Source organism: Cydia strobilella, chromosome 8 (genome assembly GCF_947568885.1).
Source record: "Cydia strobilella chromosome 8, ilCydStro3.1, whole genome shotgun sequence".
NCBI classification, from domain to species: Eukaryota; Metazoa; Arthropoda; class Insecta; order Lepidoptera; family Tortricidae; genus Cydia; species Cydia strobilella.
The window spans coordinates 20,508,555-20,534,592 of NC_086048.1; the positions used below are offsets into that span (position 1 = coordinate 20,508,555).

The following is a 26,038-nucleotide window of genomic DNA, read 5'->3' on the forward strand; positions in this document are numbered from 1 at the left end:
AAGAGTGTCAGGCCCTTGGTGTCTTCGATGCCTAACCTGTCAAAGAATGACAATAAGGCGGACGAATGTTTGAAATGTCACCGTATTTACAGCTCGCTCCAGACTACGCGGCGCGAAGCCGCGAACGCGAGTGTGGAGTCGATTTCGCTGATTAGAATAGAATAGAATAGAAATAATTTATTCGTTCGATTAGCGAACTAGACTCCACACTCGCGTTCGCAGCTTCGCGCCGCGATTCGCGCACGAGTGTGGAGGGCCCTTAAGAATTTTCTTCGCAAGTGTGATGAAAAACATTGTGTGTAACTCCGGGAGTGGACATAGATGTCCATAAAAATGATTATAATATAACCCACCCACCCAAACCTATGCGACTGGCGCACCCTTGTTTTTAACCTGGGTAGTAGAGCCTAATCAAAATACCAATTCGTGAATAGACGTAATTGCGTTGAGGTTTGCTAACGACTGTACCTCTTTATGACGATGTTTAGGATATTCATAACTAAATAAGTACATTTAGCTGCAGACACGTTTGACTGAAGCTGAGCCGATCGTCTTATTTATAGCTCTACTATAAATAAGATTGTCAGATTTTTTGCGCATTTTTGTTGTTCTAATTACTTTGTTTTTGCAGGTGATTTATATTTGTTATAACTTGATAAATAGACGCAAACGTACTAGATAGTGGCGTCTCCACGCCGTCTACAAAATAATCCCATTACAATAATTGACCACTACTCTACTGTGTATTAGTAAGTTAGTGCCGCCGCCGCGTCGCCGCCCCGCCGGCGCCACGCCCGGGAGTCCCGGGAGCGACGACCGGGGACAGGCGACCGGCGACAAACACGCGCCACATAAACAAACAGGGATGCCCGAACTAGTCCCTATGTCTACATTATTGTGGCAGAATAAATACAGTTGTTATATTATAATATACTTAGTAAGTTAACCTTGTGTGTGGCACATCGTCAACCCCCTCTGCTTAGGTTTCTTTGATAATGGTTTTGTTAAACGATTTTTTTTATCAGATTTTTTTAGGTGTTTAGTAGAAATGTGTCATGGCTTTTAATTTTAAATAGACTGAAATGATCGGGGTTTTAAATTGATTGAAAACGTATCACTTTTGTATGTTTTCCATAAGAAAACGAATTTAAAATCACACTCGCATCGGTCACCTCGCAAAGCTTAAACTTAGTATTGGAGCATCGTTAAAAAGTTACACATGTCGCACGCAGCAAAGTACAAACGCTGCCTCTCTGTACAAGTTCGACATGATAAAGGCAAGGTAAATATGTTCCTATCATAATTTAGATCTTTATTCCAAAGTGATAGGGTTCAATTTTGTGTAATTTTTGGCACCGTTGTACCTACCCGTTCCCGTTAACATTTCGTACCGCGACATTTCTAGTCAAATGACTAATAATTAGTATTTGTATTGGACCTAGAGAACACACATTTGATTTTGTTCTAAAATCAAAAAGGAAACACAAGATACAAAATACTGTGTTTAATATCATTATAATAAATATGCATTAACAACACCCTACCATTTGCACTTAAACAATAAGATAATCACAACTCGACGGTTCCGTCACCGGGCTCTCGCGGCCCCATAGCATACTACGAGCTCCTGTAGGCTCCTACGGGATTCTACAGGGTCCCACAGACCCCACAGGCTGCTACAGGTTGGCGAGGAAGTGCCACTTGTCCACTGCAACAAATAAATACAGATAACTAGCTGAAAATCATAAGTTCAGAAGGTCTACCGCGAAAATCGAAATTTCGTTATCTACCTCCATCTCTGGAATATATATGCAGGAGTGATAGACAGGAGAGGATTTTCGCGGTAGGCCCTCAGGACTGTAGGTACTATGAACTTTCGGTATTAAAAAACTTACTTTATTTTATTAACATGAATTTTAATAAAAATTATAATGTTTCAAAATGTTGTGATTTGTTGCCCGACACCGATTACGTTACTAAAATATACAGAATAAAACAGATTTTGAGCTACCACTAGTTTGCAAGACCGGAAACATAGACGGGAGTGCTCGACAAAATGTCAACGGGTCTCCGAGACGAGTCGACAGCAAAAAAGATCAAAATGGCGACCAAATTTGATAATGGTCCGAGCGCGGCGAAGTTAGACTTGCGGGGACTCGAGATCTCCAAGAATAAAACGTATTCAGCTCAAGATGGCGGCGGTTTGAGCCTTATCATGGTGGCGATTTTTGGGAAAGCTGAAAACTAGGCGAGCGCGCATCAATCCCCCGCAAACTGCCAGTATTATAAGGCTCTTATGTGTAAATCACGAATTCAAGTAATTCACGCTTATTAGAAGTGTACAGGCAATCGAGGCGAGTTCAGCGTCGGACTAAAAGTCCCGTAGCGGCCGAGCGCTGCGCGTTATTCGCTTGAGACCTAAAATCGAGCTGCAGTATGGCTCTCCCTCTCTCCCGGTGTTTCTCTGCCCCGGGGGTCCGACTGGCGCGCTGTACTCACCGCCGGGCGGCACGGACTGTGGCAGGGAACGCGGCGGCGCCTTGGCCAGCACGGCGGCCGCCTCCGACCGCTCCACCTGCCCCGGGGGTCCGACTGGCGCGCTGTACTCACCGCCGGGCGGCACGGACTGTGGCAGGGAACGCGGCGGCGCCTTGGCCAGCACGGCGGCCGCCTCCGACCGCTCCACCTGCCCCGGGGGTCCGACTGGCGCGCTGTACTCACCGCCGGGCGGCACGGACTGTGGCAGGGAACGCGGCGGCGCCTTGGCCAGCACGGCGGCCGCCTCCGACCGCTCCACCTGCCCCGGGGGTCCGACTGGCGCGCTGTACTCACCGCCGGGCGGCACGGACTGTGGCAGGGAACGCGGCGGCGCCTTGGCCAGCACGGCGGCCGCCTCCGACCGCTCCACCTGCCCCGGGGGTCCAACTGGCGCGCTGTACTCACCGCCGGGCGGCACGGACTGTGGCAGGGAACGCGGCGGCGCCTTGGCCAGCACGGCGGCCGCCTCCGACCGCTCCACCTGCCCCGGGGGTCCAACTGGCGCGCTGTACTCACCGCCGGGCGGCACGGACTGTGGCAGGGAACGCGGCGGCGCCTTGGCCAGCACGGCGGCCGCCTCCGACCGCTCCACCTGCCCCGGGGGTCCGACTGGCGCGCTGTACTCACCGCCGGGCGGCACGGACTGTGGCAGGGAACGCGGCGGCGCCTTGGCCAGCACGGCGGCCGCCTCCGACCGCTCCACCTGCCCCGGGGGTCCGACTGGCGCGCTGTACTCACCGCCGGGCGGCACGGACTGTGGCAGGGAACGCGGCGGCGCCTTGGCCAGCACGGCGGCCGCCTCCGACCGCTCCACCTGCCCCGGGGGTCCGACTGGCGCGCTGTACTCACCGCCGGGCGGCACGGACTGTGGCAGGGAACGCGGCGGCGCCTTGGCCAGCACGGCGGCCGCCTCCGACCGCTCCACCTGCCCCGGGGGTCCGACTGGCGCGCTGTACTCACCGCCGGGCGGCACGGACTGTGGCAGGGAACGCGGCGGCGCCTTGGCCAGCACGGCGGCCGCCTCCGACCGCTCCACCTGCCCCGGGGGTCCGACTGGCGCGCTGTACTCACCGCCGGGCGGCACGGACTGTGGCAGGGAACGCGGCGGCGCCTTGGCCAGCACGGCGGCCGCCTCCGACCGCTCCACCTGCCCCGGGGGTCCGACTGGCGCGCTGTACTCACCGCCGGGCGGCACGGACTGTGGCAGGGAACGCGGCGGCGCCTTGGCCAGCACGGCGGCCGCCTCCGACCGCTCCACCTGCCCCGGGGGTCCAACTGGCGCGCTGTACTCACCGCCGGGCGGCACGGACTGTGGCAGGGAACGCGGCGGCGCCTTGGCCAGCACGGCGGCCGCCTCCGACCGCTCCACCCGCCCCGGGCTTCCCGCAACTGATACGTTCATCCTGCACATACAACAAAACTTTTATCAAATGTTTATTTTACCTCCACAAATCATATAAAATATTCTTTCTTATTTTTTTAAATGACCTCCACAGAACAATTCTCGTAACCCCCCGGACCCTGGAACGCCACGCCACGTCTATTATAGTTAAGTATATGCGGCGCGTCATCATAAACTATGGCGGAATGCACACAAGTTGATAGGTCTCTTCTCGGTCCTGTCCTATTGGGCTGCAGCTGCGCGCGTCACTTAACGTCTTTGGCGGTCAAAAGGTTAAGTCTTTCTAATTTAAAATGTTCCCGTAAGTATGTCCCCAATCAGGTGAAACATCCTGTATACATTACGTAAGATGAGTGAAGGACAACTCACTTGTTGATGTCGGCGGCGTCGCTCACGTCGCCGGCCACCAGCGCGCGCCAGAACTCGTGCACCTGCGCGCAACACAACACGGCTATAAGAAGATTCGATATGTTACTCCTGTGCGTGTGCGTGTGCGTGTGCACAGGAGTAACATATCGAATCTTCTCATTATCACATGTCACTAATGGACAGAAAAAGCTAAAAATGACAACGTTAACCAACATTGTTTCTTAATAATAAATGTGAAAAAAATAACATGCGCAATAAAATACCGTGTCGGGCCACAAAGCGTACCTAATTAAGTTTCTGACAGAATATAGATATCCTTTTAATGTGTTATTAAGTTTTCCAAAATGACAGCATTCAGCAGAGGAGCATTTTTTCATCAACAAAATTTTTTTCTTTACTTTCAGCTCAAATTGGCACGAGCAAACTGAAAACTGGGCCTCATGTCACGAGATGATATCGATCGCTCGCGAACGTCCAGTGGGTTTACCGCGAAAACCACAATTTCGTTATCCGCTTCTCTATCGCTAAAATATGCAATATTGGATACGGAGGCGGTCGACGAAATTTCGAGTTTCCAGGTAGACCTCTTCAGTAGCAGTACGAGTGAAACGTACCTCGTCGATGACCTTGTAGGCGAACTCCTTGTCCTTGGGCTCGGCGTCGAAGGCGAACTGGTTCTGCGGCTTGCCGTCGGGCACCTTGTACAGACGGAACCACTCCACCGTGGCCTTCAGCAGCCCGGGGAACACCTTCTCCACGTCGCCCACGTCGCTCAGGGATGAGGCCAGCGGGTCGCGAGAGTCTGCAACGATCATCTCATTTAATATCTTGGAACTAGCTCACGCTCGTGCCGAACTGTCCGGGGAAAAGTTGAAGACGCAATAGCGCAGGGCGGTAACCCATATGTTGGGCCGACCGAATTAAAATTCCACTCTACAAACGATCGAGAAGAGTATACGAGAAATGGCGGTGGAATGTGAAGCGTGAAACGGCCCCGACCACTCTGCCAATAGTGTGACGATAACTTCTTTGTTAAGTCTGCTGAGCTAACACGATCATGGTTTTTGGAATAAAAGAAAAATATAATTCACACTGAGCTCCCGAGCGACATAAACTTCCTCAGTTGGTGAAGATCCCAGAGTCGCGAGTTTTAGTCTCATCTGAAGTAATTTTTATTTTGCATTTTTACATTATTTTATTTTACAAAAATTAATTATAGGTACTTATTCACATTTTAGAAAGTATTGTTCCATCGACAGTCAACACTTTGTTTTCCACTTTTGGTAGTAATATAACAAAGTAACGATGTCGAAATGCAACAATAGGACTTAATGCAGCGTCGGCCGGTACCACGAGTTTTCGCTGACGGTGTCCCTTTTCTTTACGACGAACACGAACACAGGTTAAAGAATAGAACGGGCCGATATACCGATAGCGATCAGCTTCCAGTCGGTCTCGCCTTCGTCGATGAGCGCCAGCGTGCCGAGGATCTTGACGGACACGACGTCCCCTCGACTCGCCACGCGGGTGCCGATCTCGATCACATCGATGGGGTCGTTGTCTCCGCGCGCCTGCGTCGCGGGGTCCACGTGCGACGGGTTCTCCCAAGTCTATCGGAAAACACAATATATTATTATTCATTAAGATTTTATTGACAAATAATGAAAAAATGTTACTAGAGCCGAGATGCTTACACATCAATGAGAGATGCTCACAAAAATCAACTTAACAGCTGTACATGAGTCGTGTTGAAACATGTCACTAATATCATTGACTGAATGCTGTTTTGTGTTGCGACTGATATTTATTGCTGTAACTTCCTAATCAGTTCACCCCCACCCCTAGTCGCCATACCTATATAAAAGTATGAAATAATGAAATATCATGACAAAAGTCTGGACAGCACAGCACCATAAAAATCCAGACATAAGCAAAGTATAAACGGCAAGTATATGTGAAAAAGATGGACTGCAGTAACTCGGCCGTGGCAGAGCAGCACGCTCTCGAGACAGGCACGTCGCACTATCTCCGATTCGACAAGGCGAGGTTACTGGTACGTGAAAAATGTTACATACCGCGTAAAATACGTGAAGCGATCGAGATTGGGCGGCGCCCTAATTTCAACCGAGACAGCGGCTGGGCTGTGGCGCCAGCATGGAATCCTGTAATCCAGGGACGAAAATCCGGTGCGTGTTGTGACAGTGCAGTGGACATAGTGAGGTCGTGTTGTTCATCGCTACAAGTGTTGGGTGACCCAAACCCGCCATCGCGCCCGCCTACAACAACAGCGCAAGACTCCCCTCAACCGGTTATATCAGCGCCGCAGTACGTGACGCCCATCCGTCGTGACCGCTACTCACTCAGGCACTGTTAGTGCTTGAAAATGGAGAACTAGGCTCTCCGAAACATGTCGCGCGAGTGACTAAAAACACGTGAGTGAAACCGCTATGTTAGTTAAGTTAATATGTTTCACGATAGTTTAAATTCAAGTATATGTATACCTGCGGTAGGGCTCCGTAGTTCCAGATGTAGCCGTGGTGCGGGAACACGTTGGCCACGAAGCGCAGCGCGCCCTTCTTCACGTCCTGCTTGATGGGGTTGAGCGCCTCGCCCAGCGACAACTCCATCTTGGCGTTGCTCCAGCGGGGGACCTGAAAATTAAACATATTTTAAACTCTGCCTAGTCTACCTACACTAAACAACTAATGATCAACAAGCTGTTGATAATGAATTGTTTGTCAACATTTTGATCGGCTAAGCTAGAATAAAACGCTTACAGTACCTATGTGAGTCGCTACTATGTATATGAAATGACTTCAAGGTTCAAATAAATTCAAGTGTCTGTCTAATACATTGAAAATACATTGAATATGGCCAAACTACATTGACAAATGACAACTATATATAGTACATATTTCTAAAACCCAAAAAACATTCTACTCTGACATTCAAAATTAATAAATATGCCGGCCAGCATCCAGTATAGTGCCAGTCGGCCTCGCGCAGGACGGGTTGCACTCCGGGACGGGAGTGCCGGCAGAAGTGAAAACTTGAATATTGTATTTTACCACATAAATGATAGTACTTTTATACCGATAATTAAAGCAATTCGTGCAAAATTATTCCCTAACCATTCCAAAATATCAATCACTTCAACAATTTTAATAACAAAACTTCCGTGAGACACAGACATATTTAATATACTAATAACGGGTCACTCACGTATTTTAAGTCGAAAAACGCTCGACATGTTTCACTCCGCACCGACAACGCAGCAACAACAACAACGCAACGCAACGCAAGCTCCTGATGACACGGACAACGCTTCTCGGTACGGAGTGAAACATGTCGAGCGATTTTCGAATACGTGAGTGACCTGTTATTAATGTATTTAACACTTCAACAATATTCATTTATTGCGCTATCGTACACAAACATAACAATTTATATTACATTAAAAATTTAACACTTCATAACTATTACAATTATTTAACATTAAAAGGTTTATTTGCAAATGCAAAAGGAAATGAGGTGCGGAGCGACGAGCTCGTTGCCGTTGCTCATCGGCACAGAGGGAGTGGAGAAGGTCCACAAGTTTACGTACCTCGGTAGTGTAGTGTCGGAAACAGGAGGGACCGAAGAGGACATCGCTTCGAGAATCGCCAAGGGGAAAGCAACCTTCGCACAGCTCCGTCCGGTATGGCAATCGCGGAAACTGACTAGGAGAGTTAAGCTCAAGATATTCCGGTCCAACGTGAGAACCGTATTGCTGTACGGATGTGAGACGTGGAAGGTCACTAACAACATCTCGCGTCAGCTCCAAGTCTTCATCAACCGCTGTCTTCGCCGTATCCTCGGTGTATACTGGCCCGAGAGAATATCCAACGTAGATCTGTGGGAACGTTGCGGTGAGACTCCGATCGACCAGCAGATCAAACGCCGCAAGTGGAACTGGATCGGCCACACGCTCCGAAGGGACCCGGATCACATCCCGAGGCAAGCCCTAGACTGGAATCCCCAAGGAAAGCGGAAACGTGGTCGCCCTAAGCAATCCTGGCGGCGGACGATCATCGCAGAGGCGGCGACCATTGGCAAGACGTGGAGCGAAATGAAGCGCGAAGCTCAAGACCGAACGGGATGGCGGAGCACTGTGGATGCCCTCTGCCCCATCTAGGGGATATAGGACCATAAGTCAAAGTAAGTCAAAAGGTTTATTTCTCAGAAAAATCAACTTCCATCCATAATTTCGATCAGGTCACGTGTCCGTCTTACGAATATTCAATCTGTCGGTCACGTGACCTGTCGCGAATTTAACATTTTTTCCCCATCACAAAAAGTACACAGCGCCGCTAAAGAAGTTTTCACTTTAAAAAATCACGTTTGTTGTATGGGAGCCCCATTATTTTATTTTGTTTTTAATATTTGTTGTTATAGCGGCAACAGAAATACATCATCTGTGGAAATTTCAACTGTCTAGCTATTACGGTTCATGAGATACAGCCTGGTGACAGACAGACGAACGGACAGGGGAGTCTTAGTAATAGGGTCCCGTTTTTACCCTTTGGGTATACGGAACCCTAAAAATCATCTATAGTTTAATTCCTTACACAAGTTCACCTCAAATGAAAGGAATAACTTCTTCATTTTACTTGGATTTGTTAAGATAAGATGTTTATTTGTAAAGTCATGTACATGAGATGTTATTAGTTATACAGGAAGCTTCCATGACACCCTCATTACCTCGTTGTCGTGCACAAATTGTCTTATATTTAGCTTAATACTAACTTACATTACGGGCCATGTATGCTATTATGTATAATAATATTAAGATTAATGTATAATTAATAACTGGTCAGAGCAAGTTTCATATATGTTGTCCCTTGTTACAACTCGTGTTGTCGCTTTCTTCCCTGTCTCCGCCAATAAATTAAATTAAAATTAAGATAAAGGCACAGCTTAATATAAACGGACTGAATAGAAGGACTCACCTCCACAACCATGTTTACAAGGCGCTCAGCCTTGTTGGCCCACAGCGGGATGTCGTGCAGTGGGGAGATGGGGCCACTTTCATCACCTGCCAAACATTATAGCAACATGTTTAATTATTTTGTGCTAAGCTTTCCTACTGTATGTGACTAGAAACAGTAGCAACCTTCAGCAAATTTCGGTGGAAGGGTATCAAGTGCCAGTGGTTCATGTGGTGGTGATAATGCATATCAACTTTAATATGTGTTCTTAGATTTAAGTAACATTTTATATTGAGTATGCTAGTGCGTCACATGGGCGTAAGGTGAAAAACTTATTCACTATTCATTATTTTTTTATTATGAAATAGTTCTTATACGGTTTCATATAAATATTTTGGAAAAAATAAAAAATAAAAAATTGATTAATTTTTTTTCTAAATGCCTAAATTTTTCTTATTTTAATATACACACAAAAAATAAAATAAAACGTAAAAAAGCCCTATTATTCCTAAAGGTGTAGAGTTTGTGAAGTTAGGCCTTGTAGAGTTAGAAGCTTGGCTCTGCAAGAGATCTGATAACTTTTTTTGACAGTGCAAGCCTTATGGTTTCGTCTTGGCAACATTTTATGATTTTACGGAAAATGTTTTTGGTGGGATATTTATTTCGTCATAAACTGATCAATTGACTTTCGAAAATGAAACAAATAAAAAAATATTTCTATTGAGATCAGCTTGAAAAATGTTTCAAAAATAATTTACAATTGGCCATCTCTCCCGAGGTATCCTAGAGTGATGACCATATCATTACAGGAGAGATGGCCATAACTTAACTCTTCATTTTAGTATCTGTTTAGTTTGCATTTTTATTACCCAAGTCCCCTTTCTTCTCAAGACCTAGTGAAGGCCACCTAATACCAGCAAACAGCGCATTTAAAGCAATCATGGAGAAGAGGCACGTGATATTTTTTCCACGCCCGCAATAGTTATATTTCTCAATTAACTAATTTTTCCTTTTTTTATTCGTTATCATGCATATAGGGACATCCTCACTGCTATCTGATAACTTTTGGCATACCTAATCTGTGATAGATATATCTTCATCACTGTGTACCTTCACGGCCATAATACCCCAACTTATACTGGCCATCTCTCCTTTTTGTCTGGGAGAGAAGACCATGCCTAAAATCAAAACAAGTTGAGACTCGAGCTTCATTCTTTTTTAGGTTAGAACAAAACTACAACTGTATACTTTGCAGCAAAAGCAAATAACACCATTAGAATAAGACCAGCATCACCACCATGTAAAATATGAACCCTCTAGCATGACGTGAAGCGTACTAAACAAGAACTAGCGCCACCTAGCCATCAGAACCATGACATATTTCGATGGGCCATCTCGCCCTTGTGGCCATCTACCCCGGAATTACCCTATATTAAAATATAAATCCAATCTGCTTTTTATCAATTCCCCATACAAACTTCCACCCCCCTTTTCACCCTTTTCATTTAAAGGATGATTACTGGGATAAAAACTACCCTATGTCCTTCCCCGGGACTCAAACTATCTCTATATTCAATTTCAACTAAATTGGTTCATTCCAAATGGGTCTGAAATATACTTCCAACTACAAAGCAAATTATGAACACAAAAAGTGTTGCTATCTCGCAAGCTGACTTTTGTCTCATCGTGTCCCTATTTACGTGGAATTACCCGGGACGGAATTAATATAATAAGACAACCTATACTACTATCATAGCCAGGAAATAAACTATGCTGAAATATACATAAGTTATTGCAAATAGTCGCATATCAACATAAGTAAATAGCAGATTATAATCAGATAACTGATAAATACTTTAGTTAATCAGAGTTATAATTTCATCATAAAAAAGTTTTTCAAGGTAAACATGATAACAGAAGGTAGCACATTATCTAATCTAATTCAATCCCTAAAAGATATGTTTTTGAAGATTTTCTTCCTAACAACTGTTACGGAGAAATAGTCCTATGGAGTTTAATAGGCTATACTGCAAAGCCCCACAGGTAGCCAAAGGAGATTCATGGATCAATAGTAATGCGCTAAAATAGCTCTAGCATAGCCTATTCATTAGTAAACCATTAACTGACGTCAGCACTGTTGTCCCACCGTAAATATTTAACCCTGTCAACTATCGCTCAAGGTCGAGCACGGGCTGGAGCAGGTCATATTCTGCAGCACTTCCTCATATGCAATCATTCTCAATTCATTTAGAAAGTGAAGAGTTAAAGTCAATGTCACGACGACCCGGAACAAGGAACCACTTCCACGCGGGCACTCGAGATAAGTATCGTTATCGGACATCGCCGGCGCGTGTGACGGGCACAGTGGATACACTCACGGAAGAAGACCCGGTAGTCGGGCGAGTACGCGGAGCCGCGCTCCTCGGCGGTGAACATGTTGATGTCGGGGAGCGCGCACGGGGCCGCGGCGCTGCAGAACTGAGCGGGAACGGACGCACTGACGCGGCGGAGAGACGCGACGCCGACCCCCGGCGCGAGCAGCTGGGCTACAAGTGACAGCAGCCGCGGCCCGCGAGCCACCGCGCAACGTGCCAGTGACATCTTGCCGATACTGGCTAATCCTACGTAGCGCGCGTTCCGTTACACTCACGTCACGCGATATGTTATGTAATCTTATTCATTTGTAGATAACTAGCAAAAATCAGATCTTTTTAAAGGCTCGCGGAGTTTTTTTACCACTTCATGATATATTCAAGAGTTACACTTGTCGGTGGAGCGATTTCCATGAATGTCGGTTTGATGTCGGTCCTCTTGGCGCAGTCAGAAACAGAATATACATATATTATACTACTCTTTGATACATACTACCCAAACATTAAGCCCGCTTCAGACTACGCGGCACGAAGCCGCCAACGCGAGCGTGGAGTCGATTCCGCTGATTAGCGAACTAGACTCCACACTTGCGTTCGCGGCATCGCGTATGTAAATATGTAAAGCCTTACATATTCAAGTGAAGTAAAAGAAAACCAACAATAGGAGTTAGATGCCAATTGCCAAGAAAATTAATTGTATGAAATTCGAGTAAGAAGAACCCACGAAGAACCACCTTAAGGCTTAATATATACTTTCAAACATGCATTTTTGAGACAAAGCAAACCGCTTGGAACAGATGTTCCTGAGGGTTATCTGAGCTGATTTAGCCCGGTTGCCACGAGGTTCCCCCAGCAGGTGGGCAGGGGGGGGGGGAGTGCCTCCGGCGCGCCCCACTAAGCTTTATATCTGCATACATCTAGCAAATATATCAAGTTTGGTGTCTTTTTCGTATAAATCGAGGATGGAGAATTCATTTTTGTGACTAAATTTTAACTCACCCATACAAAAAATTCGAGAAATACAAAATTTAAAAAAATTTTTTACACTTTTTTTTAGAAAATCCTCAATAGAATTAAAACTATGAGAATTTGCTCTAGAAAAAAAAATACCCGTGAATAGCCCAGTTATCCTACTATTATAGAATAGTAAACTTGTCAAACATTTTTCTTTTATAACTCTGTTAAAAAAATGTTTTGTGTCGCGCGGCGTACCCGCGTTGTAAGAGCGGTATGCAGCTTTTAGGATTTTTAAGTATGTTTAGATGATTTCTGATAAGTTGTTATTCTTCTGGTTGTAGATTACATTAATAAGTTACTTCTGGACGTGATATATAGTTGGTCAAGCAAATCATGTCAGCAGAAAAAGGCGCGAAATTCAAGTTTTATATGGGACGATATCCGTTCACGCCTACATTTTATAAATTTGCCGCCTTTTTCTACTAAAAAGATTTGCTTGACTAACTATATATATATATTTGTCGGAGCGTGACTCCAGAAGGACACATTGCAGCGTTACATTTCAGTTTTAGTCGCCTGTATACAATCGATTAGCAAAGTTTTGCTATGTATTCTTGGTTGATAATGTAATTTATCGAGTTATGTAGAGAGTAACGCCATCTATTGGCATTATTGTTGATATAAGATTAGGTACAGGCTTCGGAACCACAAGTGGTTTAGCTTGCGTGAAGTTTGGTACGATTTGGCAGTTTTGTTGGTAACTGGTCAAGCAAGTTGGCCTACATTCACTTTGGTGGGCATTCATTCGGGGATTCTCGATCGGACCTTGCTAGATATCGGACGTTAGCCAACCTCGTGCCTAAACTCACCGCGTTCCTGAAGGCTTATATCTGAAGGATTATTCTGAAAGCTTATAGATTCCAACGTTCTTTAATCATTTAGCTAAGTGTTTTATTCCAAGTGTTAATTTGATTTCTTATGAGTCATTAGAGGTTTACTATTGTAAAAATTAGAAAATAAGTGTTGTTTTGAAAAGATATGTCCCGCCGAGTTTGTTGCCGGTCCCATATAGGGTTAAATCTTCTCGGGTCAAGAGGTGTACGGTTGTAACCGGAATAGCTTTGTTTGACGTTCATATAATCGCATTGTAATATGCCTACCTACTTGAATAAAGATTTGAACGTTACAAGTGATTTTGTTATTTCAAATTAAATTGTCTTTCATTGCAAGCGTGACTAGTTATTTTTATTATTTAGTACGAAAGTATAGTAGACACTAGGTTGATGAGTCCGTAGTATTATTTCATACACTGGTAGCAGTGGTAGTATACTATTTAGCTGTGTAGGCATACATCGATGTACTGCGCCCACTACCGCCACCGCTATAGGCCACCCCACGCCCCATATCCACGACATATATAAGAACTATATATACAAATATAAATTAAATATATAAATAAAGATGTTGCGAAAATTTTCGCCAGTAGTTATTATAAATGTGATAAAATTAACATAGATGTTTGACAAAAAATGCGGGTTAAAATTAGATATTTATTGTTCGCAATTGCCACCACATGCACATAGGTCCGTACATTTTAGTTTTTTTAACGCAGTTGCACCTCCTTGCTCATTTGTTTTGCAGCGGCAACGAATAATCTCCAAACAAGCAGCAGCCGCCGCAGGTCGGCTTGTCCATATGGGCTCCCAATAACCATTTTATTTGGACCAGCCCCAGTCAGCAGAGCATGGTAGCTGTTGCTGAGAGGATATAATCTGTCCCCAAACCTCCTCCCCAAACTCCTCCTTGGTAAACTGCACGGAGAATATGTTTACGTAGGGCATCTTCTGTTGGAGGCAGATTCTCTAACTGGAGATGTTTTATTGTGTGTTTGTGTATTGTTGTCTCTTCGGCACTAAACAGTTTAGAAGTCATTCAAGTAAATTAGCAAAAAATGACCATTCCTCCCCTTTATCTCCGAATCTACTGGGTCAAAAATTTAAAAAAAAATACACAAAATAGATCTTTGCCTATAGATTACCGGAAAACCTGTTAGAAATGCGCAGTCAAGCGTGAGTCGGACTTAATTACTTAGGTTTTGATCCGACTCCTACGGGTTTTTTAAAGACATTTCACTCACGTTTCACATAAAAAATACATTGTTTAAATTGTGTAATGTACGGAACCCTTGAAAACGCGAGTACGAATCGCACTTGGCCGGTTTTTTTTTTGAAGGCGGTTAAAAACGTGACCATTTTAAAGTTCGACAGGGGTCGCCAACGGCTGACATTTATTTAAGATCTTGGCCAAACTATATATTCCAACTTATCCTAATATCCCACATACTACTTACTTACTTACATACTTATGGTCACCCGAATTCGAACGAGATGCAAGGCTTCTCATGTGGACACACTTTTTGGCCAGTGTACTGGATCCGTGGACAAAATACGATACTACTAACGGCATCTAGTGACGAGTAGTGGAACTACTTTTTGCAACTCCATTAAAAGAGGTCGCTAGTAGTATTATACCAAGTGTTTCATAGCAGTGTAGAGTATGTGCGGAAAGACAAAAGTCGTAGAATGTATTGGGCCCCATACATTTCACGACTCTTCTTTCCGCACAGACTTATATTACTACAACCCCGTCCCGTGACCACAATATGCAAGCAAATTGTTTCTGACATATGGCGTGCCGCCCTGTGGATATTAGTTATGTAACGGCATCCAGTGAAAACACGATACTACTAACGGCATCCAGTGACGAGCACCGGAACTAAAGAATACGATTCGATGGACTACAGGGGTCGCTAGTAGTAGTACTAGTAGTTTAAAGGTCCCTTTTTATAGTTTTTCGTAAATAACTCGTAAACGGTGGCCCGTACGACATCCAGTGGAAACACGATACTACCAAAGAGGATATAATAGGGTATAGAGGTACTGTCATAGTAAATTTTGTAACCAGTTTATTCACTGCCATCATGGCTTAAAGATTTTTTGGAAGATGAAATGTAATTCTTTTGTAGTTTAGTGTATTTATTGGACATGTCTCATTTTACAATTTTTAATTTAAGCTTGAAATTGACATTATATAGGTATCGATATTTTTGACATAAACTTACAATCGTTTTAAGCATGTATATTATTATTGTATATTTAATTTTATAAATTTTGGTAAAATAAAATCAGTTATTGACTAGAAATAAATATATATTATATAATACAACTATGAAATTATTAAAAGTTAAATAAGACACTGTCAAATATATTGTACATATATAAATTAATCTTTAGATTTAAGATAACTAAGATTTTACTCGTTAAACGAATTCTTCTGATAGGAATAGAATGTCACATGAGTCCTGCATATTTAAAACATTATAATATTATATATAATAAACATTTGGTTAACAATTGTGTACCGAATTTATAATAATGCATTGTAATTTTAATAATTTAATGTATGTGAATAATAATGTAATTTAGAATAGCATTGTAAATTACTGTGTAAAATTTTAATTTTATTAATAAATGATTGTATTGTATTGTATTGTATTGTATTGTATTGTATTGTATTGTATTGTATAATTGCCTTGCCCTACCAGGGCCCATGTGAAACTATTATATATGTAACACCTGTGTACCATGGATGCAATAAATAAATATGAAATATGGAAATATGAAATATGAAACCTATCGACACACTTTAATACTAAAAAAGAAGATTTAAAAAATACGATAAAATTATTCTTTTTATTTGCATTAATTTTTTCATATGATTTTGACCCATGTTCTTTCACTGATATGCGTTAAAATCGTTAAAAATGTTTACAGAAACGTTGCCTACGCCTTGTAAAATGTTGTACGAGTACGTGTCGTCTTGTCGTTTGCGGTTATATCAAAAATACACAGTATAATTTTTTTAAATTAAGCAATGATTCGGTGTTCCCGGTAGATGGCACCACTCAATAAATGCAATAACTAAATAATAAATGGCGCTGTTAAAATTTTCCTCAGAATCATGTGGCGATTTCGCAATTACAGTGGTTAGGTAAGGTTCGGAGTTAGGTTAGGTTTTGAGTTAGGTTAGGTTTTGAGTTAGGTTAGGTTTTGAGTTAGGTTAGGTTTTGAGTTAGGTTAGGTTTTGAGTTAGGTTAGGTTTTGAGTTAGGTTAGGTTTTGAGTTAGGTTAGGTTTTGAGTTAGGTTAGGTTTTGAGTTAGGTTAGGTTTTGAGTTAGGTTAGGTTTTGAGTTAGGTTAGGTTTTGAGTTAGGTTAGGTTTTGAGTTAGGTTAGGTTTTGAGTTAGGTTAGGTTTTGAGTTAGGTTAGGTTTTGAGTTAGGTTAGGTTTTGAGTTAGGTTAGGTTTTGAGTTAGGTTAGGTTTTGAGTTAGGTTAGGTTTTGAGTTAGGTTAGGTTTTGAGTTAGGTTAGGTTTTGAGTTAGGTTATAGGGTCTATTCTCGGTCGATTTCGTTGAAATTTGGCATAGGGGCTTTTTTTTACCTGATCTATCTATGGTCTTTCGCTTTTGGTATTGAATCGCCCTGCGTCTGGTACCTCCCATACATTTTTTTTGAAAATTTGCGGTTTTTAATTTTTTATTAAAAACTTATAATAATTAGGTGTTTGGTTTCTACCCTACCCCAAAATTTCAATAATTGCGCATCGAATGACGTTTTTTACATTAAAATCGGATAATAAATAAAGATTTTAGACCCGGGTTAGATTATTTTTGCATTTTTTTTAATTTTTTTTTAGCGTCCAAAAATTTTGAAAAAAATATATAAGGTAGGCATGCCGTACCTCGTGCACCTACTACGTGGTGCCGATAGCTCGAATTTCAAGTCCATTTTTTTTTATCTCTTACCGTTTTTGAGATATTAATTTTTTAGAGATAAAAATATAGAGAAACATTGCTATTACCTTCATCAGGCGCCTCGACCGATTTTGTATGGGAAAAGCTAATTCCGACTCGAACTTGACCGAAATTCAGTTTGAGGAAAAATTCTGTATCTTCTAAACGGCTGGTCCGATTTTGATAGGACTTTCACCATTGGTCATGGGATGGAAAATGTAGTTTGACGCATCTGTCAAAACTGTCAAAATTGACAGTTTGACAGTTTTTGTCATTTTTACTGAAAATTAACTTGTTTTGTTATTGTTTGGTACTAAGTGACATAGTTTATGTACTTAGTGTTGTTTGACATATCTGTCAAATTTGACAGTTTGTCAGTTTTTGCCATTTTCAGTGAAAATTCTCATTTTGGGATATAATTTAGCACCAAGTGACATTGTTAAGTGTAGATTTATACTATCTGTCAAATCTGTCAAAATTGACATTTTGTGAAATTTTGACAGTTTTGGGTCCAAAATCGAAACGGCTGGTCCGATTTTGATAGGAACTTCAACAGTAGGCATGGGATGGAAAATGTAGTTTGACACATCTGTCAAAAATGTCAAAATTGACAGTTTGACAGTTTTTGTCATTTTTAGTGAAAATTAACATGTTTTGATAAAGTTTGGTACTAAGTGACATAGTATAGAGTTGTTTGACATATCAGTCAAATTTGACAGATTGACAGTTTTGGTCATTTTCAGTAAAAATTATCTTTTTGGGATATAATTTAGCACCGAGTGACATGGTTAATACTATCTGTCAAAATTGACAGTTTGTGACATTTTGTCTGTTTGGTTCCCAAATCGAAACGGCTTGTCCGATTTTGATAGGACCTTCAACATTAGTCATGGGATGGAAAATGGAAAATGGAAAACCTATTAGATTAGGTTAGGTTAGGTTAGGTTAGGTTAGGTTAGGTTAGGTTAGGTTAGGTTAGGTTAGGTTAGGTTAGGTTAGGTTAGGTTAGGTTAGGTTAGGTTAGGTTAGGTTAGGTTAGGTTAGGTTAGGTTAGGTTAGGTTAGGTTAGGTTAGGTTAGGTTAGGTTAGGTTAGGTTAGGTTAGGTTAGGTTAGGTTAGGTTAGGTTAGGTTAGGTTAGGTTAGGTTAGGTTAGGTTAGGTTAGGTTAGGTTAGGTTAGGTTAGGTTAGGTTAGGTTAGGTTAGGTTAGGTTAGGTTAGGTTAGGTTAGGTTAGGTTAGGTTAGGTTAGGTTAGGTTAGGTTAGGTTAGGTTAGGTTAGGTTAGGTTAGGTTAGGTTAGGTTAGGTTAGGTTAGGTTAGGTTAGGTTAGGTTAGGTTAGGTTAGGTTAGGTTAGGTTAGGTTAGGTTAGGTTAGGTTAGGTTAGGTTAGGTTAGGTTAGGTTAGGTTAGGTTAGGTTAGGTTAGGTTAGGTTAGGTTAGGTTAGGTTAGGTTAGGTTAGGTTAGGTTAGGTTAGGTTAGGTTAGGTTAGGTTAGGTTAGGTTAGGTTAGGTTAGGTTAGGTTAGGTTAGGTTAGGTTAGGTTAGGTTAGGTTAGGTTAGGTTAGGTTAGGTTAGGTTAGGTTAGGTTAGGTTAGGTTAGGTTAGGTTAGGTTAGGTTAGGTTAGGTTATAGGGTCTATTCTCGGTCGATTTCGTTGAAATTTGGCATAGGGGCTTTTTTTTACCTGATCTATCTATGGTCTTTCGCTTTTGGTATTGAATCGCCCTGCGTCTGGTACCTCCCATACATTTTTTTTGAAAATTTGCGGTTTTTAATTTTTTATTAAAAACTTATAATAATTAGGTGTTTGGTTTCTACCCTACCCCAAAATTTCAATAATTGCGCATCGAATGACGTTTTTTACATTAAAATCGGATAATAAATAAAGATTTTAGACCCGGGTTAGATTATTTTTGCATTTTTTTTAATTTTTTTTTAGCGTCCAAAAATTTTGAAAAAAATATATAAGGTAGGCATGCCGTACCTCGTGCACCTACTACGTGGTGCCGATAGCTCGAATTTCAAGTCCATTTTTTTTTATCTCTTACCGTTTTTGAGATATTAATTTTTTAGAGATAAAAATATAGAGAAACATTGCTATTACCTTCATCAGGCGCCTCGACCGATTTTGTATGGGAAAAGCTAATTCCGACTCGAACTTGACCGAAATTCAGTTTGAGGAAAAATTCTGTATCTTCTAAACGGCTGGTCCGATTTTGATAGGACTTTCACCATTGGTCATGGGATGGAAAATGTAGTTTGACGCATCTGTCAAAACTGTCAAAATTGACAGTTTGACAGTTTTTGTCATTTTTACTGAAAATTAACTTGTTTTGTTATTGTTTGGTACTAAGTGACATAGTTTATGTACTTAGTGTTGTTTGACATATCTGTCAAATTTGACAGTTTGTCAGTTTTTGCCATTTTCAGTGAAAATTCTCATTTTGGGATATAATTTAGCACCAAGTGACATTGTTAAGTGTAGATTTATACTATCTGTCAAATCTGTCAAAATTGACATTTTGTGAAATTTTGACAGTTTTGGGTCCAAAATCGAAACGGCTGGTCCGATTTTGATAGGAACTTCAACAGTAGGCATGGGATGGAAAATGTAGTTTGACACATCTGTCAAAAATGTCAAAATTGACAGTTTGACAGTTTTTGTCATTTTTAGTGAAAATTAACATGTTTTGATAAAGTTTGGTACTAAGTGACATAGTATAGAGTTGTTTGACATATCAGTCAAATTTGACAGATTGACAGTTTTGGTCATTTTCAGTAAAAATTATCTTTTTGGGATATAATTTAGCACCGAGTGACATGGTTAATACTATCTGTCAAAATTGACAGTTTGTGACATTTTGTCTGTTTGGTTCCCAAATCGAAACGGCTTGTCCGATTTTGATAGGACCTTCAACATTAGTCATGGGATGGAAAATGGAAAATGGAAAACCTATTAGATTAGGTTAGGTTAGGTTAGGTTAGGTTAGGTTAGGTTAGGTTAGGTTAGGTTAGGTTAGGTTAGGTTAGGTTAGGTTAGGTTAGGTTAGGTTAGGTTAGGTTAGGTTAGGTTAGGTTAGGTTAGGTTAGGTTAGGTTAGGTTAGGTTAGGTTAGGTTAGGTTAGGTTAGGTTAGGTTAGGTTAGGTTAGGTTAGGTTAGGTTAGGTTAGGTTAGGTTAGGTTAGGTTAGGTTAGGTTAGGTTAGGTTAGGTTAGGTTAGGTTAGGTTAGGTTAGGTTAGGTTAGGTTAGGTTAGGTTAGGTTAGGTTAGGTTAGGTTAGGTTAGGTTAGGTTAGGTTAGGTTAGGTTAGGTTAGGTTAGGTTAGGTTAGGTTAGGTTAGGTTAGGTTAGGTTAGGTTAGGTTAGGTTAGGTTAGGTTAGGTTAGGTTAGGTTAGGTTAGGTTAGGTTAGGTTAGGTTAGGTTAGGTTAGGTTAGGTTAGGTTAGGTTAGGTTAGGTTAGGTTAGGTTAGGTTAGGTTAGGTTAGGTTAGGTTAGGTTAGGTTAGGTTAGGTTAGGTTAGGTTAGGTTAGGTTAGGTTAGGTTAGGTTAGGTTAGGTTAGGTTAGGTTAGGTTAGGTTAGGTTAGGTTAGGTTAGGTTAGGTTAGGTTAGGTTAGGTTAGGTTAGGTTAGGTTAGGTTAGGTTAGGTTAGGTTAGGTTAGGTTAGGTTAGGTTAGGTTAGGTTAGGTTAGGTTAGGTTAGGTTAGGTTAGGTTAGGTTAGGTTAGGTTAGGTTAGGTTAGGTTAGGTTAGGTTAGGTTAGGTTAGGTTAGGTTAGGTTAGGTTAGGTTAGGTTAGGTTAGGTTAGGTTAGGTTAGGTTAGGTTAGGTTAGGTTAGGTTAGGTTAGGTTAGGTTAGGTTAGGTTAGGTTAGGTTAGGTTAGGTTAGGTTAGGTTAGGTTAGGTTAGGTTAGGTTAGGTTAGGTTAGGTTAGGTTAGGTTAGGTTAGGTTAGGTTAGGTTAGGTTAGGTTAGGTTAGGTTAGGTTAGGTTAGGTTAGGTTAGGTTAGGTTAGGTTAGGTTAGGTTAGGTTAGGTTAGGTTAGGTTAGGTTAGGTTAGGTTAGGTTAGGTTAGGTTAGGTTAGGTTAGGTTAGGTTAGGTTAGGTTAGGTTAGGTTAGGTTAGGTTAGGTTAGGTTAGGTTAGGTTAGGTTAGGTTAGGTTAGGTTAGGTTAGGTTAGGTTAGGTTAGGTTAGGTTAGGTTAGGTTAGGTTAGGTTAGGTTAGGTTAGGTTAGGTTAGGTTAGGTTAGGTTAGGTTAGGTTAGGTTAGGTTAGGTTAGGTTAGGTTAGGTTAGGTTAGGTTAGGTTAGGTTAGGTTAGGTTAGGTTAGGTTAGGTTAGGTTAGGTTAGGTTAGGTTAGGTTAGGTTAGGTTAGGTTAGGTTAGGTTAGGTTAGGTTAGGTTAGGTTAGGTTAGGTTAGGTTAGGTTAGGTTAGGTTAGGTTAGGTTAGGTTAGGTTAGGTTAGGTTAGGTTAGGTTAGGTTAGGTTAGGTTAGGTTAGGTTAGGTTAGGTTAGGTTAGGTTAGGTTAGGTTAGGTTAGGTTAGGTTAGGTTAGGTTAGGTTAGGTTAGGTTAGGTTAGGTTAGGTTAGGTTAGGTTAGGTTAGGTTAGGTTAGGTTAGGTTAGGTTAGGTTAGGTTAGGTTAGGTTAGGTTAGGTTAGGTTAGGTTAGGTTAGGTTAGGTTAGGTTAGGTTAGGTTAGGTTAGGTTAGGTTAGGTTAGGTTAGGTTAGGTTAGGTTAGGTTAGGTTAGGTTAGGTTAGGTTAGGTTAGGTTAGGTTAGGTTAGGTTAGGTTAGGTTAGGTTAGGTTAGGTTAGGTTAGGTTAGGTTAGGTTAGGTTAGGTTAGGTTAGGTTAGGTTAGGTTAGGTTAGGTTAGGTTAGGTTAGGTTAGGTTAGGTTAGGTTAGGTTAGGTTAGGTTAGGTTAGGTTAGGTTAGGTTAGGTTAGGTTAGGTTAGGTTAGGTTAGGTTAGGTTAGGTTAGGTTAGGTTAGGTTAGGTTAGGTTAGGTTAGGTTAGGTTAGGTTAGGTTAGGTTAGGTTAGGTTAGGTTAGGTTAGGTTAGGTTAGGTTAGGTTAGGTTAGGTTAGGTTAGGTTAGGTTAGGTTAGGTTAGGTTAGGTTAGGTTAGGTTAGGTTAGGTTAGGTTAGGTTAGGTTAGGTTAGGTTAGGTTAGGTTAGGTTAGGTTAGGTTAGGTTAGGTTAGGTTAGGTTAGGTTAGGTTAGGTTAGGTTAGGTTAGGTTAGGTTAGGTTAGGTTAGGTTAGGTTAGGTTAGGTTAGGTTAGGTTAGGTTAGGTTAGGTTAGGTTAGGTTAGGTTAGGTTAGGTTAGGTTAGGTTAGGTTAGGTTAGGTTAGGTTAGGTTAGGTTAGGTTAGGTTAGGTTAGGTTAGGTTAGGTTAGGTTAGGTTAGGTTAGGTTAGGTTAGGTTAGGTTAGGTTAGGTTAGGTTAGGTTAGGTTAGGTTAGGTTAGGTTAGGTTAGGTTAGGTTAGGTTAGGTTAGGTTAGGTTAGGTTAGGTTAGGTTAGGTTAGGTTAGGTTAGGTTAGGTTAGGTTAGGTTAGGTTAGGTTAGGTTAGGTTAGGTTAGGTTAGGTTAGGTTAGGTTAGGTTAGGTTAGGTTAGGTTAGGTTAGGTTAGGTTAGGTTAGGTTAGGTTAGGTTAGGTTAGGTTAGGTTAGGTTAGGTTAGGTTAGGTTAGGTTAGGTTAGGTTAGGTTAGGTTAGGTTAGGTTAGGTTAGGTTAGGTTAGGTTAGGTTAGGTTAGGTTAGGTTAGGTTAGGTTAGGTTAGGTTAGGTTAGGTTAGGTTAGGTTAGGTTAGGTTAGGTTAGGTTAGGTTAGGTTAGGTTAGGTTAGGTTAGGTTAGGTTAGGTTAGGTTAGGTTAGGTTAGGTTAGGTTAGGTTAGGTTAGGTTAGGTTAGGTTAGGTTAGGTTAGGTTAGGTTAGGTTAGGTTAGGTTAGGTTAGGTTAGGTTAGGTTAGGTTAGGTTAGGTTAGGTTAGGTTAGGTTAGGTTAGGTTAGGTTAGGTTAGGTTAGGTTAGGTTAGGTTAGGTTAGGTTAGGTTAGGTTAGGTTAGGTTAGGTTAGGTTAGGTTAGGTTAGGTTAGGTTAGGTTAGGTTAGGTTAGGTTAGGTTAGGTTAGGTTAGGTTAGGTTAGGTTAGGTTAGGTTAGGTTAGGTTAGGTTAGGTTAGGTTAGGTTAGGTTAGGTTAGGTTAGGTTAGGTTAGGTTAGGTTAGGTTAGGTTAGGTTAGGTTAGGTTAGGTTAGGTTAGGTTAGGTTAGGTTAGGTTAGGTTAGGTTAGGTTAGGTTAGGTTAGGTTAGGTTAGGTTAGGTTAGGTTAGGTTAGGTTAGGTTAGGTTAGGTTAGGTTAGGTTAGGTTAGGTTAGGTTAGGTTAGGTTAGGTTAGGTTAGGTTAGGTTAGGTTAGGTTAGGTTAGGTTAGGTTAGGTTAGGTTAGGTTAGGTTAGGTTAGGTTAGGTTAGGTTAGGTTAGGTTAGGTTAGGTTAGGTTAGGTTAGGTTAGGTTAGGTTAGGTTAGGTTAGGTTAGGTTAGGTTAGGTTAGGTTAGGTTAGGTTAGGTTAGGTTAGGTTAGGTTAGGTTAGGTTAGGTTAGGTTAGGTTAGGTTAGGTTAGGTTAGGTTAGGTTAGGTTAGGTTAGGTTAGGTTAGGTTAGGTTAGGTTAGGTTAGGTTAGGTTAGGTTAGGTTAGGTTAGGTTAGGTTAGGTTAGGTTAGGTTAGGTTAGGTTAGGTTAGGTTAGGTTAGGTTAGGTTAGGTTAGGTTAGGTTAGGTTAGGTTAGGTTAGGTTAGGTTAGGTTAGGTTAGGTTAGGTTAGGTTAGGTTAGGTTATAGGGTCTATTCTCGGTCGATTTCGTTGAAATTTGGCATAGGGGCTTTTTTTTACCTGATCTATCTATGGTCTTTCGCTTTTGGTATTGAATCGCCCTGCGTCTGGTACCTCCCATACATTTTTTTTGAAAATTTGCGGTTTTTAATTTTTTATTAAAAACTTATAATAATTAGGTGTTTGGTTTCTACCCTACCCCAAAATTTCAATAATTGCGCATCGAATGACGTTTTTTACATTAAAATCGGATAATAAATAAAGATTTTAGACCCGGGTTAGATTATTTTTGCATTTTTTTTAATTTTTTTTTAGCGTCCAAAAATTTTGAAAAAAATATATAAGGTAGGCATGCCGTACCTCGTGCACCTACTACGTGGTGCCGATAGCTCGAATTTCAAGTCCATTTTTTTTTATCTCTTACCGTTTTTGAGATATTAATTTTTTAGAGATAAAAATATAGAGAAACATTGCTATTACCTTCATCAGGCGCCTCGACCGATTTTGTATGGGAAAAGCTAATTCCGACTCGAACTTGACCGAAATTCAGTTTGAGGAAAAATTCTGTATCTTCTAAACGGCTGGTCCGATTTTGATAGGACTTTCACCATTGGTCATGGGATGGAAAATGTAGTTTGACGCATCTGTCAAAACTGTCAAAATTGACAGTTTGACAGTTTTTGTCATTTTTACTGAAAATTAACTTGTTTTGTTATTGTTTGGTACTAAGTGACATAGTTTATGTACTTAGTGTTGTTTGACATATCTGTCAAATTTGACAGTTTGTCAGTTTTTGCCATTTTCAGTGAAAATTCTCATTTTGGGATATAATTTAGCACCAAGTGACATTGTTAAGTGTAGATTTATACTATCTGTCAAATCTGTCAAAATTGACATTTTGTGAAATTTTGACAGTTTTGGGTCCAAAATCGAAACGGCTGGTCCGATTTTGATAGGAACTTCAACAGTAGGCATGGGATGGAAAATGTAGTTTGACACATCTGTCAAAAATGTCAAAATTGACAGTTTGACAGTTTTTGTCATTTTTAGTGAAAATTAACATGTTTTGATAAAGTTTGGTACTAAGTGACATAGTATAGAGTTGTTTGACATATCAGTCAAATTTGACAGATTGACAGTTTTGGTCATTTTCAGTAAAAATTATCTTTTTGGGATATAATTTAGCACCGAGTGACATGGTTAATACTATCTGTCAAAATTGACAGTTTGTGACATTTTGTCTGTTTGGTTCCCAAATCGAAACGGCTTGTCCGATTTTGATAGGACCTTCAACATTAGTCATGGGATGGAAAATGGAAAATGGAAAACCTATTAGATTAGGTTAGGTTAGGTTAGGTTAGGTTAGGTTAGGTTAGGTTAGGTTAGGTTAGGTTAGGTTAGGTTAGGTTAGGTTAGGTTAGGTTAGGTTAGGTTAGGTTAGGTTAGGTTAGGTTAGGTTAGGTTAGGTTAGGTTAGGTTAGGTTAGGTTAGGTTAGGTTAGGTTAGGTTAGGTTAGGTTAGGTTAGGTTAGGTTAGGTTAGGTTAGGTTAGGTTAGGTTAGGTTAGGTTAGGTTAGGTTAGGTTAGGTTAGGTTAGGTTAGGTTAGGTTAGGTTAGGTTAGGTTAGGTTAGGTTAGGTTAGGTTAGGTTAGGTTAGGTTAGGTTAGGTTAGGTTAGGTTAGGTTAGGTTAGGTTAGGTTAGGTTAGGTTAGGTTAGGTTAGGTTAGGTTAGGTTAGGTTAGGTTAGGTTAGGTTAGGT

The 26,038-nt window shown here is 41.4% G+C and overlaps 1 protein-coding gene across 1 annotated transcript; it reads right to left on the reverse strand.

Moving 5' to 3' along the window:
* Positions 1–1,489: 1,489 nt before the first annotated feature.
* Positions 1,490–11,908, reverse strand: LOC134743768 (uncharacterized). Its single transcript, XM_063677419.1, has 8 exons — positions 11,655–11,908; positions 9,298–9,383; positions 6,811–6,960; positions 5,739–5,919; positions 4,924–5,111; positions 4,310–4,371; positions 3,832–3,941; positions 1,490–1,708 (listed from the first exon to the last, which is right to left on the reverse strand). Exons 1-8 carry the CDS (start codon positions 11,875–11,877, stop codon positions 1,677–1,679), a joined length of 1,032 nt encoding a protein of 343 aa, XP_063533489.1. The 5' UTR covers positions 11,878–11,908; the 3' UTR covers positions 1,490–1,676.
* Positions 11,909–26,038: the final 14,130 nt, after the last annotated feature.